The sequence below is a fragment of the Manis javanica genome, chromosome 10 (assembly GCF_040802235.1).
Source record: "Manis javanica isolate MJ-LG chromosome 10, MJ_LKY, whole genome shotgun sequence".
Lineage (NCBI taxonomy): Eukaryota > Metazoa > Chordata > Mammalia > Pholidota > Manidae > Manis > Manis javanica.
In genome coordinates this window covers 26,011,728-26,035,408 of record NC_133165.1, presented here as the reverse complement: position 1 = coordinate 26,035,408, position 23,681 = coordinate 26,011,728, and the positions used below count along the sequence as shown (strand labels likewise).

At 44.3% G+C, this 23,681-nt stretch overlaps 1 protein-coding gene across 9 annotated transcripts in view; it reads left to right on the top strand.

Moving 5' to 3' along the window:
* The window catches only part of MAD1L1 (mitotic arrest deficient 1 like 1), a 418,618-nt gene that overhangs the window by 236,870 nt on the left and 158,067 nt on the right, over window positions 1-23,681 (top strand). For all 9 annotated transcript variants that reach the window (XM_037008488.2, XM_037008490.2, XM_037008486.2 and 6 more), the window contains one exon: window positions 22,444-22,534. In XM_037008488.2, coding sequence (XP_036864383.1) covers window positions 22,444-22,534 — 91 coding nt within the window. The remainder of the gene's footprint in view (window positions 1-22,443; window positions 22,535-23,681) is intronic.

Genomic DNA, 23,681 nt, shown 5'->3' with positions numbered 1-23,681 from the left:
CAGGCATTGAACAACACACTAAAACAGATGGACCTAACAGAGATCTATAGAACTCTACATCCAAAAGCAACAGGATATACATTCTTCTCAAGTGCACATGGAACATTCTCCAGAATAGACCACATACTAGCTCACAAAAAGAGCCTCAGTAAATTCCAAAATATTGAAATTCTACCAACCAATTTTTCAGACCACAAAGGTATAAAACTAGAAATAAATTGTACAAAGAAAACAAAAAGGCTCACAAACACATGGAGGCTTAACAACATGCTTCTAAATAATCAATGGACGAACGAACAAATCAAAATAGAGATCAAGGAATATACAGAAACAAATGACAACAACAACACAAAGCCCCAACTTCTGTGGGACGCAGCGAAAGCAGTCTTAAAAGAGGAAAGTATATAACGATCCAGGCACACTTGAAGAAGGAAGAACAATCCCAAATGAATAGTCTAACGTCACAATTATCGAAACTGGAAAAAGAAGAACAAATGAGGCCTAAAGTCAGCAGAAGGAGGGACATAATAAAGATCAGAGAAGAAATAAACAAAATTGAGAAGAATAAAACAATAGCAAAAATCAACAAAACCAAGAGCTGGTTCTTTGAGAAAATAAACAAAGTAGATAAGCCTCTAGCCAAACTTATTAAGAGAAAAAGAGAATCAACACAAATCAACAGCATCAGAAATGAGAACGGAATAATCACGACAGACTCCACAGAAATACAAAGAATTATTAAAAACTACTATGAAAACCTATATGCGAACAAGCTGGAAAACCTAGAAGAAATGGACAACTTCCTAGAAAAATACAACCTCCCAAGACTGACCAAGGAAGAAACACAAAAGTTAAACAAACCAATTACGAGCAAAGAAATTGAAATGGTAATCAAAAAACTACCCAAGAACAAAACACTGGTGCCGGACGGATTTACCTCAGAATTTTATCAGACACACAGAGAAGACATAATACCCATTCTCCTTAAAGTGTTCCAAAAAATAGAAGAGGAGGGAATACTCCCAAACTCATTCTATGAAGCCAAAATCACCCTAATACCAAAACCAGGCAAAGACCCCACCAAAAAAGAAAATTACAGACCAATATCCCTGATGAATGTAGATGCAAAAATACTCAATAAAATATTAGCAAACAGAATTCAACAGTATATCAAAAGGATCATACACCATGACCAAGTGGGATTCATCCCAGGGATGCAAGGATGGTACAACAATCGAAAATCCACCAACATCATCCACCACATCAACAAAAAGAAAGACAAAAACCACACGATCGTCTTCATAGATGCTGAAAAAACATTTGACAAAATTCAACATCCATTCATGATAAAAACTCTCAGCAAAATGAGAATAGAGGGCAAGTACCTCAACATAATAAAGGCCATATATGATAAACCCTCAGCCAACATTATACTGAACAGCGAGAAGCTGAAAGCATTTCCTCTGAGATCGGGAACCAGACAGGGATGCCCACTCTCCCCACTGTTATTTAACATAGTACTGGAGGTCCTAGCCACGGCAATCAGACAAAACAAAGAAATACAAGGAATCCAGATTGGTAAAGAAGAAGTTACACTGTCACTATTTGCAGATCTTATGATACTGTACATAAAAAAACCCTAAAGACTCCTCTCCAAAACTACTAGAACTGATATCGGAATACAGCAAAGTTGCAGGATACAAAATTAACACACAGAAATCTGTAGCTTTCCTACAGACTAACAATGAACCAATAGAAAGAGAAATCAGGAAAACAATTCCATTCACAATTGCATCAAAAAGAATAAAATACCTAGGAATAAACCTAACCAAAGAAGTAAAAGACCTATGCCCTGAAAACTACAAGTCACTCTTAAGAGAAATTAAAGGGGACACTAACAAATGGAAACTCATCCCATGCTCATGGCTAGGAAGAATTAATATCGTCAAAATGGCCATCCTGCCTAAAGCAATATACAGATTTGTTGCAATCCCTATCAAATTACCAGCAACATTCTTCAATGAATTGGAACAAATAATTCAAAAATTCATATGGAAACACCAAAGACCCCGAATAGCCAAAGCAATCCTGAAAAAGAAGAATAAAGTATGGGGGATCTCACTCCCCAACTTCAAGCTCTACTACAAAGCCATAGTAATCAAGACAATTTGGTACTGGAAAAAAAAATTTGGTTGATGTTTTATGGATACAATATGTTTACTGTCTGTTTGGTGTTAGTAGTGGGACCTTCTGAAGTTTTCATGAAGGGCATTTCATCTAAGTTGCCTTTTTCCTGTAGGCTGGCAGCTGGGACCATGGCCTCGGTGCTGGAGGCTCTTCTCAAGAGCCCAGAGACCTGGCTGTCTGCTCATGTTCACTGCGGGGCACCAGCTGGCTCCTTGGAGCCATGTGCCTGCCCTGCTGTGTTCCCATGACCTCATGGGGCTGAACGTGCTGGGCCAAGTCGCTCAGGAGCCCCAGGACTGCCATGCGAGGTCTTTTCTTTCAGCTGGTCCTATCACTGGGGAGGACTCCCGCCTGCAGCGTGTGGGACGTCCCACCCTCCCCTGTTGGCAGGTGACTCAACCTCTGTCTGGCATCCCTCAGCCCAGAGACCTGCTGTTGACCCTCTCAAAGAAGTCACTGCTGGTGTTTACAAAAGGTGGGAGAGACAGCGTAAAACCAACTGCAGAAGGGGGTGGAGACACAGGTTTGTTTTTTTAAAACAGGACTAAAAAGCAAAGTTTAATTACATATGTACAGGGAAGCCACAGACATGGGTTCCTGAGGCACACGTTTTTAAAAAGATCTCCAACTTGCGGTTCTGGTGGAACAAAGTGGCCCCACATTGCCTGTGTCGCCTTCCTTGGGACTCAGAGCCCTGCCTGACACAGTGGGCAGGGGAGGCCCCAGAGGGTGGGAACACAGCTGTGGGGGGCCCTGGGGCCTGAGGAATGGTGTGCTGCCACGCTCTGCAAGTGTCCTTACTGCTGCCCTGGGTGAGGAGCTGAAGCAACTCCAAGCTGTGCCAGTGCAGACATGAATGCAGGGAACTCCAGGAAGGGCCTGCTCACCTGCCAAAAGGAAGCCTTTCTGACAGTACCCACTTGGCTCAGTCAGATGCCTGGGAACCTGTCCACTTCCCACCCTCCGCTCCATGGCAGCAAACAGCAGCCCTAGTCCCTGCCCAGCACTGCAGCCGAGCTGGGGCAGGTTGCGGGGTGGTGGGTGGGGGCTCGTCGTCTATCCCCGGCCCTCCCAGCAGGCAGTGCCAGTGTCAGCAGGGCTGAACAGGGGCTGACCTTCCATGCCCCAGAGAATGGGAGCAGGCAGGGCTGATTCCCTGCACTGAGCCGCACCCTCACTGAGCATCAGAGAGCCAGAACAAAATGGTAGAAGCCTGTCCCCTCCTCCTTCCACTGACACAGGGTCAGGAGGCTCAGCAGAAGGCTCTGGACTTTCAACCCATAGCAGGGAGGTGTCAGCGGGGCCCAGTGGGGTGCCCCACTGACACCCACTGTCTGCAGGGTCCGGTTTTGCTTGTATTGTGTCCGCAGGGCCCAGTGGGGGCTGGGGGGAAACAGGACTTTGACCTGCCCCTGGGCCTGGCACCATCCTACCCAGGGAGGCTGCCTGCCAAGAGAAGGTTAGGTAGCACACAGATCTCACGATGTGATGCGCAGATTGTCCGTGGTACGATAGAAACCTCATCATCTCCAGAACCAGGGCTGTCATAACTGGAACAACAGAGGTGACTCAGATGGCAGAATTCCCCGACAGGGATTCTAAATCAGCAATCATAGAAATGCATCAGCAAACAGTTGCGAATCCTCTTCAAACAAATGAAAAACTCCAACAAGGAAATAGAAATCCAAAACAAACAAATTATAGACCTGGGAAATTCGATAACCAAAATAGAAACCTCACTTGGGAAGGTGCATCAGTAGACTGGAGATGAACAAATCGTGAACGGAGGTCAGTGGATGGCATCTGATGGGAACAACGGGGGACAGACAGAAAATACACCATCAAACAAGCAGACCACCCCAACGAGGTGGTGGCATGGGGACAGAAGATATAACATTCACTTAACTGGAGTCCCAAGGGACAAGGAAAGGGCAGGGCTGGGGAAACACCTGAAAAAATAAGGCTGAAAACCTACCAACTTTGGTGAAGAGCATACACCTACACATTTAAGAAGCTGAGGGAATACCGCATAGTGTAAACCACAGACATCCACTCTGCGGCTCATGCTAATTAATCTTCTGAAAATTAAAGGCAAAGTCTTGAAAGGTGCTGCAGAGAAACGTGTACTGGGAACACCGTTTGAGTAGTAGTGAATTTCTCATCTGAAACTGCAGACAGCAGCCAGAATGAAACACACAACGTTTTTCGAGTTCTGAGGGAAAAGAACTGTCAGCTAGTGAAAATATCCTTACTGGAGGAAAGGGAAATCAGGACTTTCTCAGACAAAGTAGAACCAAGAGAGTTTGTCACTATCAGACCTGACCTTAATGAGCTGCTGGGGAGACTTTCCAGTAGGAGGACACATTACCAAGGAAAGCTTGGCATTCCTACAAGGAAGGAACAGTGGAATGGGATAAGCACATAGGGATAAACACAGTAGAGCGCAGTCCTCACATTTTTAAATCATACTCAGTGTTTGTAAACCTATAGCACCATGTGATGGTGGTGCTCTGCATCTTATGGGTGGAGGAAACCCATAAGCCAATTCTAATTTTAAAGTAGGGGAGGGGAGGGGAGACGGAACTGCGTGGGAGGATGTTTCCAGCCCCACTGGAGGTGGTCAGGTGTCAGTACCAGAGGCTGAGTGTGCTCCACAATGTGGTATACTCAGATGCACTGTAACTTAGTAAAAATGGAATTGTAAAAAATGTCTACATGATCCACTGGAGGGCAAGAAGAGAGAGACAGAGGCAACAGAGCAAATAATAAAATGGCAGGCTCAAGCACTAGCAAATCAAAATTAATTTTCATGTGAGTGATCTAAATGCATGATTAAAAGATAGAGATTGGCTGAGTGGATAAAAACACATGACCCAATTATGTTTTATCTACAAGACTTAATTCTACCATGACAGTACAGGGGGTGAAAGGATGAAAAATGGTGTGTCATACAAACATTGATTTTTTTTTTAAGTAGGTGTAGCTGTGCTAGTTAATTAATTCATTCATATCAGATAAAATACACCTTAGAGCAAAGAAATTTACAGCAGACAAAAAAGTGACATCACATATGGATCAGCCTACCAAGAAGACGTAATGACCCTCAGTGTATGTGCACCAAACAACAGAACTTCAAAACACACGAAACCAAAATGATGGACCTGAGAGCAGAGACGGACAAGACCACACAGTCGAGCATGCCAACCTTTGCTCCCAGCAGCTGCATCCTCATGGACCAAAGCAGCGGAAAGACAGAAGAACTGGACACCGCCATCAGCCAGTGGGCGCTGACTGTTTACAGAGTACTGTGCAGCAGCCTTCCCCCAAAAGGCACCTGGAACATACACCAACATAGGCCGTATCCTGGGTCACAAACCAGCTTGAAGAATCAGATTCGTATGTGGTGTAATCTCTGACCATAACGAACTCAAACTGGAAGTTGATAATAGGAAAACATCAGGAAAATCCCTTAACATTTGGAAATTAAACAGTGACTTCTGAATAGCCCATGTGTGAACGAGGATGTCTCGAAGGAAAAAGAAATATAGCTGAGTGATCAGGAAAACACACATGTCACAATCTGTGGAACACGGCTAAGTCAGTGCCCAGAAGGAGGTGTATGGCACTAATGTTTACGTTAGAAAAGCAAGGAGGTCTCTAATTTATATTCTAACTTCAAGAACCTGGAAGAAGAGCAAAATAGGCCAAGACAAGCAGAAGGAAGGAGATACTAAACAGCAAAAAGTAATGAAATTGAGAAAAATAGGGAAAATTATTGAAACAAAAAGCTAGTTCTTTAAAAAACAGTAAAATGAATAAGCCTATAGTGAAGCTGATAAATATAAAAAGAGAAGACACAGATCATCAATATCAGGAATGAAACGGGGGATATCACTACAGATTCTTTAGCTCTTGAGAGGAGGGTTTTATGCAATACCGTGAAGAGTTGTGTGCATACACACAGTGATTCAGGAGCAGGGGACCAACTCTTGAAAGTCCACACGCTACCAAAATTCAACCAATATGAACAGATACTCTGAACAATCTTATAAACATTACAAAATTCATAATTAAAATGCTTCTCAAAAAGATGTCTAGCCCATGTGGAGTCCCTGAAGCATCTAAACAATTTAAAGGATAATTAGCATGAACTTTACATGGTCTCTTCCAGGAAGCAGAAGAGGTCGCCAGGATCTGGGGCGGGACTGCTCGTGTCTGCCCAGGTGGCACGAGTGAGACTCCTGCAGCCACAGCAGTTCTGAAGCCTCTAAGCGTGCGGGGGGGTGGCAGCTTGTGAGTGTCTGGAATCTGTCCATCTGGATTATCCAGTTCACGTAGTTGTTCATAGACTCTCTTAACCCTTTTTTCCTGCAAAATCACTACCAGTGTCTTCCCTTTCATTTCTGAGTTAATAGTCTTTGTTTTCACCCCATTTTATTTGTCATTCCAGCCAGAGGTTTGTCGGTTTTGTTGATCTTCCCAAATAACCAGCTGTTGGTTTTGTTGATTTTCTTACTGTTCTTCTTTTCTCTTTTTCACTCATCTCTGTTCCAGTCCTTAAGTCCTTCTTCTGCTGGCTTTGAGTTTAAGTTGCTCTTCTTTTTCTGGTTTCTTAAGGTGTACAGTTAGGTTATTGATCTGAGTGAGATCTTCTTCTTCAGTGTAGGCATCTGTGGCTGTGAATTCCCCTCTGGATGCTGCTTTCATTGCATCCCCCATTTCTGAATCGTGTGTTTTGTTTTTATTTCTCTCCAAGTATTTTCTAATTTCCTGTGATTTCTTCTTGAACTGTTTGTGTCATTTAGTTTTTACATGTTTGTGAGTTTTCCAGTTTTCCTTTTATTACCAGTTTCTACTTTTGTTCCACTGGGTTCTGTTGAATTAATAAATCTAATTTATTAAGACTTGTTTCACGGCCTAACATGGCCTGTTCTTGAGGCTGTCCCACTTGTCTTGATGGAAACATGTGCTCCACTCTTGGGCCGATTAGTTTGCAGTGCTGTTCGCGAGCTCTGCCTCCTCGTTGCTTTTCTGCCTGGCGGCAATGGCTCTTTTTTATTACTGGGTGATATTCCACAGTGTGGATGCAGCACAGCTTTAAAAAAAAAGTGTCCACTTGCTTGTTGACAGATATCTATGTTGTCTTCCGTTTGGGGCAGCTGTGGTGACCTGCAGTACACACCCATGTACAGATGCACGTGCACATCTGTTTTCGTGTGTCCAGGGCAGATGCTGAGGACTGGAATTTCTAGGTGACGCACTGAGTGTGTGTTCAACTTTGGAAAATGGCAGTTTTCCATTTTTTGGAAAATGGAAGTTTGGCAGTTTCTTGAATAGAAATGTCTTGAGTGCATAGGTCCCTCTGCATTCCTGTAAGCACTTGGTATTGGCATTATTTTCATTTTAGCCCCTTCGTCTAGGTGTGCAGTGCATGTTGTCCAAATGGCTACTGATGTTGGACATCTGTTCATGAGCTTAGATGCCGTCTTTCTATCCTCTGTGTAAAGTATCTGTTCAAATATTTTACCCATTGCTTACCCAGGTGTTCTTTTAACTTTTTTTAATTTTGCAAGTTGTATATTTTGGATATGTACATATCAACATGATTGGTAAATATTTTCACTTAGTGTATACCTTGTATTTCTCATTCTCTTGCCAATGTTTTTAACAGAACAAAAGTTTATTAATTTTGGTCGGGTCCAATTCATCAGTTTTCTTTCTCAGGCCATCTTTTCAGGCTGATTCTGAAAGCCCCTGGCCCTAGGTATGTTTTCTCCAGTGTGTTTTTCTGAAAGTTACATTGTTTCAGATTTCACATTTAAGTTTCTAATCCATGTTCAGGTAAATTTTGTGTAAGGTGTGAGGTTGTTTATTTTATTTTACCTAAAGGTGTTGCTCTGGCACCATTCCTGGTAGAGGCTGTCCTGCCTTCACCGAGCTGACTTTACACCTTTGCCAGGAATCAGCAGGGCACATCTCTCCTCCTGCTTGTGTTCCGAGATGCTGGGGCCTTGCCACTGTGGGTGCTGAGGGTGGGCCTGCCTCATTCCTGGTGCTGGTGGGCAGCGCCCCTTCTGTCCCCGGTCGGAATGGTGTGAGCTGCAGGGCTTTCATGTATGTCTTTGATTAGGATGTGTAAGTTCCTTTCTATCCTTGATTTACCATGAATGGATGTTGGGTGTAGGCAAGTCCTTTCTTTTCCTTCGTTTGAGATGATCATGTGTGTTTTCTTCCTTAGACTATCAACGTGGTGGGTTACATTGATTTATTGTTTAGTGTTGACCCAGCCTGACATCCTGAGGTAAGTCCTCCTTGGTTATAATGTCCTGTTCTTTCCATGTATTGCAGGACTCAACTTACTGATGACTTGTCGATGATTCTGGGTTGGTATTCATGAGGGATGTGGTCTGTGGAGCCTTTTCCCAAGCCGCCCTGCCCTGGTTTTGCACCAGCACAGTGCTGGCCTCACAAAGTGAGCTTCCTGCTCCTTGCTCTTCTGTTTTGGGGAAGAGATCCTGTAGAATTGGTGTTACTTCCTCTTTAAGTGTTTGCACCCATTAAATCCACCTAGGCCTAGATACTTCCTTTGTGCAAGGTTTTCAACTAACAGTTTACTTTCTCTAGTCATCACAGATGTTCAGTTTATGGGGTTTTCTTGGGTGATCATGGGCTTTGTAGAAGTGGTACATCCTGCACAGGTTGTCAGGTCAGGGGTAGGGCTGGCAGCAAGCCTCCCTCTGGGGCAGGACCTACTACAGAAGCTTCTGCTCCCGGCGACTCTGCTTTGCGGCTTCCCTCTTTGCTTCCTGGCCAGTCTTGCTGGAGCTCACAGTTTAATTGGTCTCTGCAAAGAGCCAGTGTGCTTTTCTTCCTTGTCTTTCTGTTTTCAGTTTCATTGATTTCTGCTCTTCATTATATCGTTCCTTTTGGTTGCTTTGGGTGTATTTTTTTTCCTTTTTTTTTTCTTTTTTTTATGGTGGAAGCTTAGATTATTAATTTGAGATCCTTTCTGTTATATAATATAGGTGTTTAAGGCTACACATTGTTCTTTAAGCACTTCTTCGACTACATCCCACAAACTTTCATACAGCATATTCTCATTTCATTTGCTTAAAAATCCTATTTTAATTAATTGTCATCTTTAAGCAGTGCTATTTTGAAGTATGTTACCACATTTTCAAATGTTTGCAGGTTTTCTGATATCTTTGTTACTGATACCTGGTTTAAATCCTTTATGGTCTGAGAATATAGTTTACATAATTTCAATTTTTTTAAAGTGTGAAGGCTCGTCAAACACCCCAGGACCGTGGTCTGTCCCGCAGATGTTTCTTCTGCACCTGGGAAGAGGCCTCTCATAGCTGAGTGGTGTGTTGAATAAGTTTCCATCGGCCGCAGGAAGCTGATGGTCTGTTCGGGCCTCCCGAGTCCTTGCTAACCTCCTGCCCGGGGTCTCGTCACGGGAAAGGAGTCTGGAATCTGCAGAGCAGCCCGTGGGTTGGCTGTCCCTCCTTCCGGCCCTGCTACTTTGGGTTCATGTGTCAGGAGCACACGAAGGGCCCTGGGTCCACCGGCTGAGCTGAGCCTTTCACCGTCACGCCACAGCCCCGTTTGGGGTGGTGATCTGCTGCCTATCTGCTCAGAGGTCTGCTGCACCGGAGAGCAGATCAGCCGCTCAGCTTCCTGCCTGCCTGCCTTGTGTTCTTTCTGCCAGCTGTTGGTTTCGGGATCATTTTTGTGTACAGGAAAGTTGCAGGAACAGTGCAGAGTTCGCATCGGCTCCTCTTTCTTCTCTTGCCTACTTGCCCTGGCCTGTTTGCCATTGGCTGCACCAGAGGCCCTCTGGGGACACCACTGCAGTCTCCCTGCTGTCTCCTCGCTGCCACCTGTTTGCCATGACCACCACAGCACCAGCCAGGGGGTCCCCACTGTGTATTTCATAATGAAACTAGATCTTGGGCTTTGGGGAAGATGACTGAGGGGAAGGGCACCCCTTCGCATCAGACCCTGGGTATATGGAGCAGCAAGCCTCCTCCAGTTCCCCTGTCATTCACATTTTATTGTCTTTTAGTGCTTGCTTAGAAATCTGCCCGGCTGAGCAGCCAGGCAGTCCTGGCACATGCCTCCTTCCACAGAGGCAGGAACATGCTCAGCAGGTGTTCTCCATGGTTTGGAGTAAGGCCTCTGTGACCCCTTCCCCTGAGTTGCCCGACCCTTTCCCGAGTCACCTGGCCAGCCAGCCGTGTTTCTGGCCGCTCCTCAGAGCTCTTCCAGCTGCTCCCCGCCCTCCCCTCTCCAGGACCAGGGCCATGCCTCCCAGCACCCAGTCCGTGTCATCTGGGCTCCATCACTAGTACCACACTCAGGGCCACAAGCACACATGTGCACTGTAGGTCTGCAGCCCAGGGCCACAGCTGTGTCTGGTGGGGCCTGCCTTCCTGGCTTGGCAACAGTGCCTGCTCGCCGAGGGCTCACACAGTGAAGAGAGGGCACTTGGGCTACCTGGCATCTCTCTTATGACAATACCGATCCCATCTCGGGGTCCCACCCTCATGAGCCAGTATAAACCAGCTACCTTCTGAAGGCCCTGCCTCCAGATGCCGTGCATTGGGAATAGGACTTCAACATACGAGTTTGGGAGACACATTCAGTCCTAGTAGGACACCCCTTCCTTGTTGAATGACTCCAGAGCTGGCCCTCAGCCTCTCCGTGCCACAGATCTGACATTCATTGTTCATAGACACCATCATCAATGCTCAGTGCTGAGAATGCAGGGAGGCCATCTGACGGAGGGGACAGAGAAGCCAGCAGGGGCTGTATAGAGCCACAGCCTCAAGAGGGTGATCAGGGCCTCCCAGTGAGGAGGCCAGTGGGGCAGTGCAGGGGGTCTGGGGCCAGGGGTGCCCTCCCCGCCTGTCTGAGAGCCTTAACACTGGAAGCCCAGGGCCCACCATCGCTCTGTCGCTTAGGTCCACAAAAACAATTACTGTCAGAAGTTCTCCAGGGTCTGTGGTGTGCTCATTCTAAATGTTTTAGGCAAGATAACTATCCCATCTAGCAGATTTTTCTCAACTTGCACACACACCCATACTTTGATTGGCTTAGTTTTCTCAAGAACTGACTGGATGTCCTCCGGTTTTTGTGGTGCCCTCAGTGTTTAAAAACTTGGCACAAGGCCATCAAGAACCTTTGCCAGAACCAACAGCTTTGACCTCCGGAGGTGAGCCAGCCCTCGAAGTTCTGAGCATGCCCGCAGCACTTGCTCTCCCTCACCAGGCGGCAGCGTGCCTGAATAGGAGGAAAGGAGGGATGCGTGAGCAAGTGCTGCTTCTGTGGGCTTCTCTCCGACAGCCGAGACGGGCTGCAGTGCGCCGTTCATTGACATGTCTGCAGCTGCAACATGCTTGTTTGGATTGAGTCCTGGAGAACATTTCTTACAAGCCTTCAGAATCTCGATCGTCCTGTTCTATAAGGGGCCCTTGAGGATTCTCATCCAGCCTGTCCCTAAGAGGCAGAAGCCCTTCCCACACCATAGGACACCTTCCTGAGGCAGGTCAGTCCATGCTGCTCAGCCTTGGCCTCTGAACAGCATTGACCTGGTGCGTCCGGCATCAGCACTGGGTCCGCACAGGGTGGTAGCACCAACCTGCTTGGGGAGGTGTGGACCTCATAGAGCACTTGGCCCTATGGGGTGCCAGAGCCTCTGCTCTAGGAGACAGTACCTGCTCCCAGGGTGTACCCCAGGCCCTCCGCCACCTGGCAGCTCATCGCAGTGTTGCAGAAATACCTCCTTCAGGCACATGCTTGGGGCACCAGGGCAGGCAGGGAGAGTGCCGGACACCGAGGGGGGGCCTGCTTGCTGCCTGAGGCAGCTCTCCTTTGGGGATGCAAGTCCCTTACGAGATACTTACTTTGCTTTGCAAATACTTCCTCCCATTGTGTGGCTTGTCTTTTCATTCTCTTTGTAAAGTCTTTTAAAGAGACATTTGTATTCATTTTTCTCTTTTATGTATGATGATTTGGATATCATAGCTATGAAATCTTTGCCTATCCCGAATTCACAGATAATCTCCTGTAATTTTTCATTTTACAGGTAGGTTTATATCCATTTTGAGTTAGTTTTTTATATTGTACAAAATACATAAATTAGGGTTTTTCTATGAATGCCCAGTTGTTCCAGCACCATTTGTTCAGAAGACCATCCTTTCTACACTGAATTGCCTTAGTGTGTTTATGCAGAAAAAGCTGATCTTGGCTGATCTTCAGGCCAGTATTATTTTGATTACTACAGTTTTATGTAATTTTTGAAATTAGGTAGGTAGCCTCCAGCTTTTCCTTTTTCAGTGTTGTTTTGACTATTTATTTCCAAATGAATTTAGCATCAGTTTGTCAGTTGGTATAAAGAAACTTGTGGGCGTTTGGGATTGTTTTGAGTCTACAGAACAAGTTAGGGAGAAGCAAAATCTTAACATAGTTGAATCTGCCCACCATGAGTGTGGTGTGCTTCTTCCTGTACTTAGGTTCCTTAATTTCCCAGTTTCACTGATGACTTTGTAATTATCAGAGTGGAAGCCTTTCACAGCTCCTCTGGATTTGTCTCTGCTATTTCTTGGTTTGGTTGCTACTGTAAATTACGTTTCCCAGATACCTTTCTTTTACTGATTTCTGGTTTACTTCCATTGTGGTCACAGGACATATTGAGTTACTGAAGTCCTTTTCTGTGCATCGAGCTGCCTTCTGTGGCCCAGTGTGGCGATGTGGTGGATGTTCCATGTACGCCCAGGGGGACTATGTATTCTGCTGTGGGACTTGAGTGTTACGAATGGCGGATGATTTTCTTCAAGCCTACTTTATCCCTTCTGACTTTTTGCTAATTTTTCTGTGAGTTACTGAGAGAGTGGTGTTGAAATCTCCAGCTGTACTTGTGAGCTTGTCTGTTTCTCCTGCCTTTCCACCTCTTTGCCTTGTCCCCTCGGAAACTCCCCTCTCAGTGCAGGAATGTTCAGGGCTGGGTCAGCTGACCACTTAATCCTGCAGTCGCCTACTTGGTACTCTTCTTGGCCTTAATGTTTGCTTTGACGTCAGCAGCTTCTCCGGCCCCCTGTTGGCTCCCTGAGGGTCAGCGCACCATGTCCATTTGCAGCTTCACTGAGAGCACTTTTTGTTGACAGCGTGTAATGGCTGCTGCTTTTTCGTCCATCCTGACAGTCTCTCTGCCCTTTAACTGGGGCGTGTAGACCATGTATCTTTAATGAGATCATCAGTGTGATCAGGTTTGGTCTTGTCATCTTACTGTTCTCTTTTCTACTTGCCCTGTCTTCATTCCCTTTTCCCTGTTTTTCTTCCTTCTTTTGAGTTAACTGGGTGCCTTTGGTGATTCCATTTTATTTCCTTTTTTGGCTTCTTAGTTGTGACCCTTCATTTTGTTATTTTAGGGGTTGCAGCTGACCTCAAGGGACAATGTGCTTCTCATACATGGCACATGGCCTGACAGCTGCGTTTGTCTCTCTCTCTCCTCACCTTTATGCTGTTATGGTCATATGTCTTACAGATATGTCTTAAACCCCAATATATTTTTATTGATTTTGTTTGAACAGTCCATATCTTTTTTTTTTTTTTTTGAGAGGGCATCTCTCATATTTATTGATCAAATGGTTGTTAACAACAGTAAAATTCTGCATAGGGGACTCAATGCTCAATGTACAATCATTAATCCAACCCAAGCCTAATCCTCATCAGTCTCCAATCTTCTGAAGCATAACAAACAAGTTCTTACATGGTGAACAAGTTCTTACATAGTGAATAAGTTCTTACATGGTGAACAGTACAAGGGCAGTCATCACAGAAACTTTCAGTTTTGATCACACATTATGAACTATAAACAGGTCAAATATGAATATTCGTTTGATTTTTATACTTGATTTATATGTGAATCCCACATTTCTCCCTTATAATTATTTTTATTATTAGTTTTTAATAAAATGCTGAAGTGGTAAGTAGATGCAAGATAAAGGTAGAAAACATAGTTTAGTGCTGTAAGAGAGCAATTGTAGATGATCAGGTGTGTGCCTGTAGACTAAGTGTTAATCCAAGCTAGACAAGGGCAATAAAACAACCACGGATGCAGAAGATTTCTCTCAAAATGGGGGGTGAGGTTCTAAGCCTCACCTCTGTTGATCCCCAATTTCTCACCTAATGGCCCCCCTGCAACTGTGCCTGTCTTAGGTTGTTCCTCCCTTGAGGAATCTTACCTGTCTCTGGCTAACCAGTCATCTTCCGGGGCCATACAGGGAAATGTAAAGTTGGTAAGTGAGAGAGAGGCAGTATTGTTTGAAAAGGTTAGCTTTTTACTTCTTTGCAGATTTATACTCAGTATTTGTCTTGAGGTATCTTTACCACTTGGAAGAATTATGATACTCTGTAAATTCTATATGAGGCACAAATTCTATTTAAGGGTTGTAATTAGGAAGGAAGAAGAAAAGCTATAGTAGTAGCATATGGAAGATAACATGGGAAGATTGATTATTTCTTTGACATATCTTCTTGTAGAGTAACTTAAGCATGTATAGGTTTTAAACTACTAATTAAATTGTGTACACACATTAGCATAATAGGAGTACAGTTACATAACCAAAGTAGACCTATAATTACCACCCATCTCCAGTGAATCCAAGAAAACCAGTTAGGCACCCTAGGCATTTGTGAAAACTTACCTATGATGCGGTGGATATTGTCCAACTGAACTTGAACAGTCTGAGAGAAATCAGACAAATTAAAACAACCCATTCCTGGGGACTGTTCGCATCCCATATGTTCTTTTAACAGTAGATAGTCTGTAGTCGTAAGATTTTGGAGCGCTACAACTTGCACTTCTCCTAATTCTTGGTTGAGTTCCAACAGTATAGATCTAGTCAAATTTGTTATTTTACTGTATGCACAGGCGAGCTTATATATCTCCTTCTTCATTCCAATGGCAAGTCCAGGAACCAGTGGGATGAATGCAGCTACAACTGCAGCATCGCCTGGATCTTTGTTGAGGTTTTTTTGATGATCATCTTCTGGTATGACTCTTCCAGAGAGTGCTGATGTTGGAAGTTCTTCTTCATATCGTATCTTAGTTCATTTTCTGGGTAGCCAAATTAGGCTTTGATCCTCTGTATAAACACAAACAGACCCTTTGCCCACACTTTGATATGCCCTTTATACCATTGTGTAGAACTCATTGAAGGTCACCACACAGGAACTGCTTTTTTTTTCTCTTTTAAGAGAAAGGAATATTATCAGAAAAATGTTCCTCCATAGTCGATCATCTGACACCCTTTAAGTGATCAAAATTAAGGATATTTAAAGCATGCATTAATCATTGATTTACAGTTAGTTGTATCCTATCGGGGAGTAATCCCCCTTTTCTTTCTTTCTTTTTTTTTTTATCATTAATCTACACTTACATGAAGAATCTTATGTTTACTAGGCTCTCCCCCATACCAGGTCCCACCTATAGACCACTTTACAGTCACTGTCCATCAGCATAGCAAAATGTAGAATCACTACTTGTCTTCTCTGTGTTGTACAGCCCTCCCCTTTCTCCCTCCCCCCCATGCATGCTAATCTTAATACCCCCCTTCTTCTTCCCCACCCTTATCCCTCCCTACCCACCCATCCTCCCCAGTCCCTTTCCCTTTGGTGCCTGTTAGTCCATTCTTGGGTTCTGTGATTCCGCTGCTGTTTTGTTTCTTCAGTTTTTCCTTTGTTATTATACTCAACAGATGAGTGAAATCATTTGGTATTTCTCTTTCTCCACTTGGCTTATTTCACTGAGCATAATACCCTCCAGCTCCATCCATGTTGCTGCAAATGGTAGGATTTGCCCTCTTCTTATGGCTGAGTAGTATTCCATTGTGTATATGTACCACATCTTCTTTATTCATTCATCTGCTGATGGACATTTAAGTTGCTTCCAATTCTTGGCTATTGTAAATAGTGCTGCGATAAACATAGGGGTGCATCTGTCTTTCTCAAACTTGATTGCTGCGTTCTTAGGGTAAATTCCTAGGAGTGGAATTCCTGGGTCAAATGGTAAGGCTGTTTTGAGCATTTTGATGAACCTCCATACTGCTTTCCACAATGGTTGAACTAATTTACATTCCCACCAGCAGTGTAGGAGGGGTCCCCTTTCTCCACAGCCTCGCCAACATTTGTTGTTGTTTGTCTTTTGGATGGCAGCCATGCTTACTGGTGTGAGGTGATACCTCATTGTAGTTTTAGTTTGCATTTCTCTGATAATTAGCGATGTGGAGCATCTTTTCATGTCTCTGTTGGCCATCTGTATTTCTTTTTTGGAGAACTGTTCAGTTCTTCTGCCCATTTTTTAATTGGATTATTTGTTTTTTCTTTGTTGAGGCATGTGAGCTCTTTATATATTTTGGATGTCAAGCCTTTATTGGATCTGTCATTTACAAATATATTCTCCCATACTGTAGAGTTCCTTTTTGTTCTATTAATGGTGTCTTTTGCTGTACAGAAGCTTTTCAGCTTAATATAGTCCCACTTGTTCATTTTTGCTGTTGTTTTCCTTGCCCGGGGAGATATGTTCAAGAAGAGGTGACTCATGTTTATGTCTAAAAGGTTTTTGCCTATGTTTTTTTCTAAGAGTTTTATGGTTTCATGACTTACATTCAGGTCTTTGATCCATTTAGAATTTACTTCTGTGTATGGGGTTAGACAATGGTCCAGTTTCATTCTCCTACATGTAGCTGTCCAGTTTTGCCAGCACCATCTGTTGAACTGACTGTCGTTTCGCCATTGTATGTCCATGGCTCTTTTATCAAATATTAATTGACCATATATGTTTGGGTTAATGTCTGAAGTCTCTAATCTGTTCCACTGGTCTGTGGCTCTGTTCTCGAGCCAGTAGCAAATTGTGCTGATTACTATGGCTTTGTAGTAGAGCTTGAAGTTCGAGAGTGAGATCCCCCCTGCTTTATTCTTCTTTCTCAGGATTGCTTTGGCTATTCGGGGTCTTTGGTGTTTCCATATGAATTTTTGAATTATTTGTTCCAGTTCATTGAAGAATGTTGCTGGTAATTTGATAGGGATTACATCAAATCTGTATATTGCTTTGGGCAGGATGGCCGTTTTGACGATATTAATTCTTCCTAGCCATGAGCATGGGATGAGTTTCCATTTGTTAGTGTCCCCTTTAATTTCTCTTAAGAGTGACTTGTAGTTTTCAGGGTATAGGTCTTTTACTTCTTTGGTTAGGTTTATTCCTAGGTATTTTATTCTTTTTGATGCAATTGTGAATGGAATTGTTTTCCTGATTTCTCTTTCTATTGGTTCATTGTTAGTCCGTAGGAAAGCTGCAGATTTCTGTGTGTTAATTTTGTATCCTGCAACTTTGCTGTATTCCGATATCAGTTCTAGTAGTTTTGGAGTGGAGTCTTTAGGGTTTTTTATGTATAATATCATATCATCTGCAAATAGTGACAGCTTAACTTCTTCTTTACCAATCTGGATTCCTTGTATTTCTTTGTTTTGTCTGATTGCCGTGGCTAGGACCTCCAGTACTATGTTAAATAACAGTGGGGAGAGTGGGCGTCCCTGTCTAATTCCCGATCTCAGAGGAAAAGCTTTCAGCTTCTTGCTGTTCAATATAATGTTGGCTGTGGGTTTATCATATATGCCTTTATTCTGTTGAGGTACTTGCCCTATATTCCCATTTTGCTGAGAGATTTTATCATGAATGGATGTTGAATTTTGTCAAATGCTTTTTCGGCATCTATGGAGATGATCATGTGGTTTTTGTCTTTCTTTTTGTTGATGTGGTGGATGATGTTGATGGATTTTTGAATGTTGTTCTATCCTTCCTTCCCTGGGATGAATCCCACTTGGTCATGGTGTATGATCCTTTTGATATCCTCCTGAATTCTGTTTGCTAATATTTTGAGTATTTTTGCATCTACATTCATCAGGGATATTGGTCTGTAATTTTCTTTTTTGGTGGGGTCTTTGCCTGGTTTTGGTATTAGGGTGATGTTGGCTTCATAGAATGAGTTTGGGAGTATTCCCTCCTCTTCTATTTTTTGGAAAACTTTAAGGAGAATGGGTATTACGTCTTTTCTGTGTGTCTGATAAAATTCCGAGGTAAATCCGTCCAGCCCGGGGGTTTTGTTCTTGGGTAGTTTTTTGATTACCATTTCAATTTCTTTGCTCGTAATTGGTTTAACTTTTGTGTTTCTTCCTTGGTCAGTCTTGGAAGATTGTATTTTTCTAAGAAGTTGTCCATTTCTTCTAGGTTTTCCAGCTTGTTGGCATATAGGTTTCCATAGTAGTCTTTAATAATTCTTTGTATTTATGTGGAGTCTGTCGTGATTATTCCGTTCTCATTTCTGATGCTGTTGATTTGTGTTGATTCTCTTTTTCTCTTAATAAGTTTGGCTAGAGGCTTATCTACTTTGTTCATTTTCTCAAAGAACCAGCTCTTGGTTTTGTTGATTTTTGCTATTGTTTTATTCTTCTCAATTTTGTTTATTTCTTCTCTGATCTTTATTATGTCTCTCCTTCTGCTGACTTTAGGCTTCATTTGTTCTTCTTTTTCCAGTTTTGATAATTGTGACATTAGACTATTCATTTGGGATTGTTCTTCCTTCTTCTAGTGTGCCTGGATCGCTATATACTTTCCTCTTAAGACTGCTTTCGCTGCATCCCACAGAAGTTGGGGCTTTGTGTTGTTGTTGTCATTTGTTTCTGTATATTCCTTGATCTCTATTTTGATTTGTTCGTTCATCCATTGATTATTTAGAAGCATGTTGTTAAGCCTCCGTGTGTTTGTGAGCCTTTTTGTTTTCTTTGTAGAATTTATTTCTAGTTTTATACCTTTGTGGTCTGAAAAATTGGTTAGTAGAATTTCAATATTTTGGAATTTACTGAGGTTCTTTTTGTGGGCTAGTATGTGGTCTATTCTGGAGAATGTTCCATGTGCACTTGAGAAGAATGTATATCCTGTTGCTTTGGATGTAGAGTTCTATAGATGCCTACTAGGTCCATCTGTTGTAGTGTGTTGTTCAGTGCTTCTGTGTCCTTACTTATTTTCTGCCCAGTCTATCTATCCTTTGGGGTGAGTGGTGTGTTGAAGTCTCCTAAGATGAATGCATTGCAGTCTATTTCCCTCTTTAGTTCTGTTAGTATTTGTTTCACAAATGCTGGTGCTCCTGTGTTGGTGCATATATATTTAGAATGGTTATATCCTCTTGTTGGACTGAGCCCTTTATCATTATGTAGTGTCCTTCTTTATCTCTCGTTACTTTCTTTGTTTTGAAGTCTATTTTGTCTGATATTAGTACTGCAACCCCTGCTTTCTTCTCACTGTTGTTTGCCTGAAATATGTTTTTCCATCCCTTTACTTTTAGTCTGTGCATGTCTTTGGGTTTGAGGTGAGTTTCTTGTAAGCAGCATATAGATGGGTCTCGCTTTTTTATCCATTCTATTACTCTGTGTCTTTTGATTGGTGCCTTAAGTCCATTTACATTTAGGGTGACTATTGAGAGATATGTACTTATTGCCATTGCAGGCTTTAGATTCGTGGTTACCAAAGGTTCAAGGTTAGCCTCTTTAGTATCTTACTGCCTAACTTAGCTCGCTTATTAAGCTGTTATATACACTGTCTGGAGATTCTTTTCTTCTCCCCCTTCTTCTTCCTCCTCCTCCTTTCTTCATATGTTGAATGTTTTGTTCTGTGCTCTTTTTAGGAGTGCTCCCATCTAGAGCAGTCCCTGTAAGATGCCCTGTAGAGGTGGTTTGTGGGAAGCAAATTCCCTCAGCTTTTGCTTGTCTGGGAATTGTTTAATCCCGCCATTATATTTAAATGATAGTCGTGCTGGATACAGTATCCTTGGTTCAAGGCCCTTCTGTTTCATTGCATTAAATATATCATGCCATTCTCTTCTGGCCTGTAGGGTTTCTGTCGAGAAGTCTGATGTTAGCCTGATGGATTTTCCTTTATAGGTGACCTTTTTCTCTCTAGCTGCCTTTAAAACTCTTTCCTTGTCCTTGATCCCTGCCATTTTAATTATTATTTGTCTTGGTGTTGTCCTCCTTGGATCCTTTCTGTTGTTGGTTCTGTGTATTTCCGTGGTCTGTTCGATTATTTCCTCCCCCAGTTTGGGGAAGTTTTCAGCAATTATTTCTTCAAAGACACTTTGTATCCCTTTTCTTCTCTCTTCTTCTTCTGGTACCCCTATAATATGGATATTGTTCCTTTTGGATTGGTCACACAGTTCTCTTAGTATTATTTCTTTCCTGGAGATCCTTTTATCTCTCTATGTCAGCTTCTATATGTTCCTGTTCTCTGGTTTCTATTCCTTCAATGGCCTCTTGCATCTTATCCATTCTGCTTATAAATCCTTCCAGGGTTGTTTCACTTCTGTAATGTCCTTCCTAGCATCTGTGATCTCCCTCCAGACTTCATCCCATTGCTCTTGCATTTTTCTCTGCATCTCTGTCAGCATGTTCATGATTTTTATTTTGAATTCTTTTTCAGGAAGACTGGTTAGGTCTGTCTCCTTCTCAGGTGTTGTCTCTGTGATCTTTGTCTGCCTGTAGTTTTGCCTTTTCATGGTGATAGAGATAGTTTGCAGAACTGGTATGAGTGACAGCTGGGAGAGCTTTCCTTCTTGTTGGTTTGTGGCCTTCCTCTCCTGGGAGAATAGCGACCTCTAGTGGCTTGTGCTGGGCAGCTGCGTGCAGACAGGGCTTCTGCCTCCTGTCTGGCTGCTATAGAGTTTATCTCCGCTGTTGCTGTGGGTATTGTCTGTCTCCAGCTGCTTCTCCAAAATGGTGTAGCCACGTTGGAGGGGGAGCAGCTGGGAGGCTATTTATCTCCGTAAGGGGCGTCTGTGCTCCCTGTTTACCAGGTGGTTACAGTGTCCAGATATCCCCAGATTCCCTGCCTCTGGACTAAGTGTCCCGCCCTGTCACTTTAAGACTTCCAAAAAGCACTCACCAAACCAAAACAAACAAACAAACAAAAATTAGATAAATAATTAAAAAATAAAGAAAAAGAAAAACACACAATTTTCTTTGTCCTCAGACACTGGTCTCAGGCACCCGCTCACCAGTCTTGCTGCCCTGTTTCCCTAATATTAGGGTCCCTGTCCCTTTAAGACTTCCAAAAAGCACTTGCCAAAAAAGTAAAAGAGGAAAAAAGAAAAAAAAAATGGCCACTCCTGTTTCTTTGTTCTCCGGTGTCGGCCTCCGCTACCCGCTCACTGGTCCTGCTTCCCTGTTTCCCTAGTATCCAGGACCCCACACATGCACTGTGTCTGCGCTCTGGTGCGGATGGCTGGGGCTGGGTGTTCAGCAGTCCTGGGCTCCCTCTCCCTCCCCACTCCAACTTCTCTCCTCCCGCCGGGAGCTGGGGGAGGGGAGCTGAGGGGAGGGGCGCTCGGGTCCCGCTGGCGGGGGCTTGTATCTTACCCCCTTTGTGAGGCGCTGGGTTCTCGCAGGTGTGGATGTGGTCTGGATGTTGTCCTGTGTCCTCTGGTCTCTATTTTAGGAAGAGTTGTCTTTGTTATATTTTCATAGATATATGTGGTTTTGGGAGGAGATTTCCGCTGCTCTACTCATGCCACCATTTTGGCTCTCCACCTCCATATCTTTTTAAAAATAGTAATTTAAGTATATCTTTTAATGTACATAAGTTGAAGACCACACATTTGCCCACCTGGCTATACTTTCCATTGCTCTTGGCTCCTCTGTGTGCATCTGTATCTCCCTCTGGTGTCATCCTCCCTCTGCTTGGAGGATTTCCCTTGACATTTCCTACAGAGCAGGGCTGCGAGGGATGAAGGGCTCAGCATGGCCACCAGAGGCCTCTGCTCCTCACCCTCCTGTCCTCCACTGCGCCCACAGCCCATGTCTAAGATCTTCCTTGTCATTTCATTTTTGGAGATGATTCTGGTCATTTTCTTGATTCTCAGTCTCCTCTACAGGATGCAATCACACCTTCCGCGTGTGGACAACAGGCCCGGGACACACACAGGCTCCCCCTGAGCCTGAGCAATGCCGCTCCACTGCCCTGGGCTGTGTGGCTTCACAATCTTTGCTAATGCTGTCCCTTCACTTCACGGCTTCACGTATTAATTTTGGGAACAGACTGTATGATGTCGTTTCATGACCTTTCACCTCTTCTTCACCCAGTGGGCAGGGCCTTCCCAGCACGGCTGCGGTGAGCATCCTGCCATGGCCTTGCTCTCTCTGCAGGTTGAAGATTGAGGAGCTGGAACAGGAGCGGAGCCATCTGGAGGAAGACAAGAAGGCACTAGAGATGCAGTTGGAGCGGCTCACTCTGCAGGTGTGTGCGGCAGCCCAGAGGTGGGCCCCACAGCTTGACGCATTCCTGTCACGTGGCCTCGTTTCCTCCAGGGTCTGGGTGACCATGATTCCTGCCCATGAGACTAATCAAACCAGGGACCTACTGCCACCCCCACACCCTGCACTGGGCAAGGTGTGTGTCCATGGCCCAGCAGAGGAGTTGTCTGCCCATGGCTGTGCTGTCTCCCCAGCCCCCAGTCTTCTCTGCTCACTAGCTGTGCTCCCTGCTGCTGGCCACAGTGCCCGCAGCCTGTGTAGTGTCTGCAATGCTGTAGCTGGTGTGCCAGCTGTGCTCTGGAGGGTGGGCTTTCTTGGTTTGGTTTTGGTGGGCCCAAGCCCACCCTCACTTATGCAGTCATGAAGTTGAACTGCTATTGACGCTGCTCTAATTTTACTTTGTTTTGCATTTTTATCCTGTGTCTAAATCATTCCATGGCAAGAAACCCACAGGCTTGTGTTTCTCCAGATTCTGGACAGGCCGTTGATTTTATCTTGACACCTATTAGAGGCAAATCAAATCTCTTTTTTATTAGCAATTCCCAGAGATGGGAGAAGCGACATTCTTGATGAAGCAGGGTGCCGTGAGCCGTGGCTGGGCCATGTTCAGCTCTAGGACCTGCCATCTTCACTGTTTTAATTGGGCTGCAGCCCTCAGAGGAGAGAGCTGGGCTGTTGGCAGGCGGGTCCTCGGCCAGCTGTCAGCGGTGCCTTGTCAAAACAGTGCTGCTGAATGTCTTTCTGAGTGTTGGCTGAGCACAGCCTGAGCCCATGGCTGGTGGCTTCCCAGGCCTCCATGTGATCAGGGTTCAGTGAGTCCTGCCCAAGTCATTAATTTGTTTGTTTTCCTACATTGGGCTTCTGGCCACTCATGGGGAGCCTGTCATGGCTTTTGGCAAAGTTGTTGAGAGCCGTAGAGGTGGGAGGCACAGGTAAGCACTGTGCCCAGTGGGTGTTTGATGCCAGCATCCTGGAAAGATAGGTGTTCGTGGCATCCCATGTAGGAGTTAAGGCGGGCAGTGCCTTGTCCTGTCTGCACTCCAGGGGCTGCGTACTTCCTCTTGAGCCCCATGCAGGCCCCCTCGTGGGGTGGGGGTCCTGCTGTGCTCTGGGAGCTGCTTGTGGCTAAG